A 2841-nucleotide genomic window follows, 5' to 3' on the forward strand; every position below is an offset into this window, starting at 1 on the left:
GGTCTGGACCACTCGTAAATTTTGTTCGTATCTGAAAAAAATCGTAGAATATTGGTGAAAATTCAGAAACATTGGTGAATGCCACAAATTCTCCTAAATCACTCGTACGCACAACTTAAGAACAAATCTGTGCGTACGAACGGTTCTTGCATGAGGCCCATTGTTCTTTTCTTCAAATGCTTCATTTTTCTCTGTGTGAACACAGAGCTGATGGGCCAAAAAGTTCACTTTTTGTCTCATCTGTCCAGAGGACATTCTCCCAGAAGCTGTGTGTTTTGTCAACATATAGTTTGGCTTTTCTATGATTTGGTGCCTTGGTCATCTCCAATTACGTCCTCTTTGATTCAAACGATGACAGATGGTGTGGTCTGACACTGATGTTCCTTGAGCTTGAAGTTCACCTTTAATATCTTTAGAAGTTTTTCTGGGCTCTTTTGTTATCATTTTCATTAGCCATCTCTTTGATTTACCATAGTTTTCCTCCTGCAGCCATGTCCAGGGAGGTTAGCTACAGTCCCATGGATCTTAAATGTCTGAATAATATGTGCAACTGTAGTCTCAGGAACATAAAGCTGCTTGGAGATGGTCTTATAACCTTTACTTTTAACATGCTTGTCTATAATTGTCTTTCTAATCTCCTGAGACAACTCTTTCCTTCTCTTCCTCTGGTCCATGTTGAGTGTGGTCCACACCATGTCACCAAACAGCACAGTGAGTATCTGTAGGCCTACAGACCCACTGACTACAGACCTACTAGTTAGTGGACACAAAAGATTTAATATGTCTCTTTGGTCACATTATTTTATTATTTTATTTATTGTTATATATATTTATGTTATATTTTATTATTTTCAGGGGTATCATCATTTCTGTCCAGACCTGTTTTATAAGTTTTATTTAAAAAATTGTTGAAGCATGGCTGAAAAGCAATATCTAATTTTCATTTGTTCATTTTTTTATAGAATTTTTATTTATTATTACTTTTGTCAGATTCAGATTTCTGTGACCATTATGGGTTTTTCTCATTAAACGAAGGATACAAACAATTTTGTCCACGTGTGACAATGCAAGAACAGGATGCCATCAGTCAAAATTAAGGCTAGAAGTTGATTGACAACACAGTCGTGGTTGTTATTGAGGTTGGTAGTGCAGATTTGGTTGTCTGTTCCAATCATCACCTGGTGTGGTCAGTTGTGGTAGAGACTGGCAGGCTGTGGTGCTGAAGCTGCTGCAGATAGGAATGTGACTGGAGGAGTTGGACAGCTGGCGACGCTGATTCCTTAACTTCTCTTCTCTTCTCCACTTTGCCCGTCTGTTTGAAAACCAGACCTACACATGCCAAAAGAAGGAAAGACAAAAAATAAAACACTTTCATTTAAAGTTATGGTACTAAACAACACTTGAATGATAGACTGGAAGCTGCTCAGTCAGTGCCTGCTGTGACTGTATCTTTTTTTTATCTGAATGAAGCACATCCTTCCAAGAAGTCTGGTCTTTGGACATCATTCATGTACACAACCAATCATAGTTCTGCTGTAGTAAAACTATCTGACAGCTCTGATCAAACTTGTGTAATCACTCTTTGACTGTAGACTCTTAGACACCAGTAGTTGTAAGACTTGCCTAAAGATTCTGTATTAAATTTGGGGTTTAATTGCTTCCTCCTGCATTCACGATCTGTTCTTGGGGTGACTTTACTGAAGAGAGAAAATGAACAAACTGACATTTATTCACTGATTCATCTTCATCCACTCATCCAAGACTGGGTTACAAAAGCAGCAGGTCACGGACCTGCTGCTTTTGTAACTGCTTGTCCACAGCAGGTGGAAACATTTTGCTCTGAGTGTTTGTGACAACCAGTGAGTGGCATGGATGTGTTTTAATTTCATATTTTCATAAACATTATTTACAAAACTGTGTTCCAGGTTATACACAAGTACCTGCCTCAGCCCACTTTATACCCAGTTAGTCAGTGGTCCTAACATTTCCTATATTTAATTTACTGGAAAACAGTTTAGAACTATGTAGTTTTGGACCAGTTTATTAATATTTTTTTATTGTTGATTTGGTTAGAAGACCTGGACAACTACAACTTACCTGTATTCTTGCTTCAGGAAGATCTATTTTGTTAGCTAGACGTTCACGAGCAAAAACATCTGGATAGTGAGTTCTTTCAAATTCTAGAAGAGAAAGAATTTTAAAGCATTTTATTGCACTGATAAAAACATAATGAAACGAACAGTTTGTTTGAAGCAGTACAAAATTTTAAGCATCATCTTGGCAGGGTTCAGGTGTTTAAAGTGTCTGTGACGTGCCCATCCTTCAAATACAAAAAGTGAAAGAAAACATCTTCATATTTAGGAAACTTGGCATTAAACACAACTTTACCCATTTTGTCACAAAACTGGCAGATTTTCTTTTGAACTTGGCTCAGCCAAAGTGAAACAGGAAGTGACATCAAAGGGAAACTCTTTAAAAAGGCAAACTCTGGTCTTTATTTATTTAAACAATGTTATTTGAACACTGACTCGTCTTCATCTCTCTGATAAAGAAAAACCAGATTTTTCTCTACAGTCTGTGTTATAGTTATTGCAGCAAAGCTCTGTTTACATGCAGACATCCCCTTGACATCACTTCCTGTCTTTTAACATGCAAATATCATAACCACTGTTCATCTCAGTGGTGTGAACCTTTATTTGCAATATGTTATCAATGTTATTTTTTCTAAAAATGCATTCTTATTTAATACAAATAATTTATGACACATGCACTTTAAAATGTACTTTCTGGCTACAAAACAAGATCTACTTATTTTTATTTTGAGAACAGATGGATGAAGAC

The 2841-nt window shown here is 36.7% G+C and overlaps 1 protein-coding gene across 1 annotated transcript in view; it reads right to left on the reverse strand.

The window, feature by feature from the left end:
* Window positions 1–2841, reverse strand: part of LOC106532056 (paired box protein Pax-6) — a gene marked incomplete at its 5' end in the record, with an annotated part of 44586 nt that overhangs the window by 10397 nt on the left and 31348 nt on the right. The window contains 2 exon segments of the mRNA XM_014028039.1: window positions 1179–1329; window positions 2098–2180. Coding sequence (XP_013883493.1) covers window positions 1179–1329; window positions 2098–2180 — 234 coding nt within the window.

This window comes from Austrofundulus limnaeus, unplaced genomic scaffold, assembly GCF_001266775.1.
Source record: "Austrofundulus limnaeus strain Quisiro unplaced genomic scaffold, Austrofundulus_limnaeus-1.0 Scaffold713, whole genome shotgun sequence".
NCBI classification, from domain to species: domain Eukaryota; kingdom Metazoa; phylum Chordata; class Actinopteri; order Cyprinodontiformes; family Rivulidae; genus Austrofundulus; species Austrofundulus limnaeus.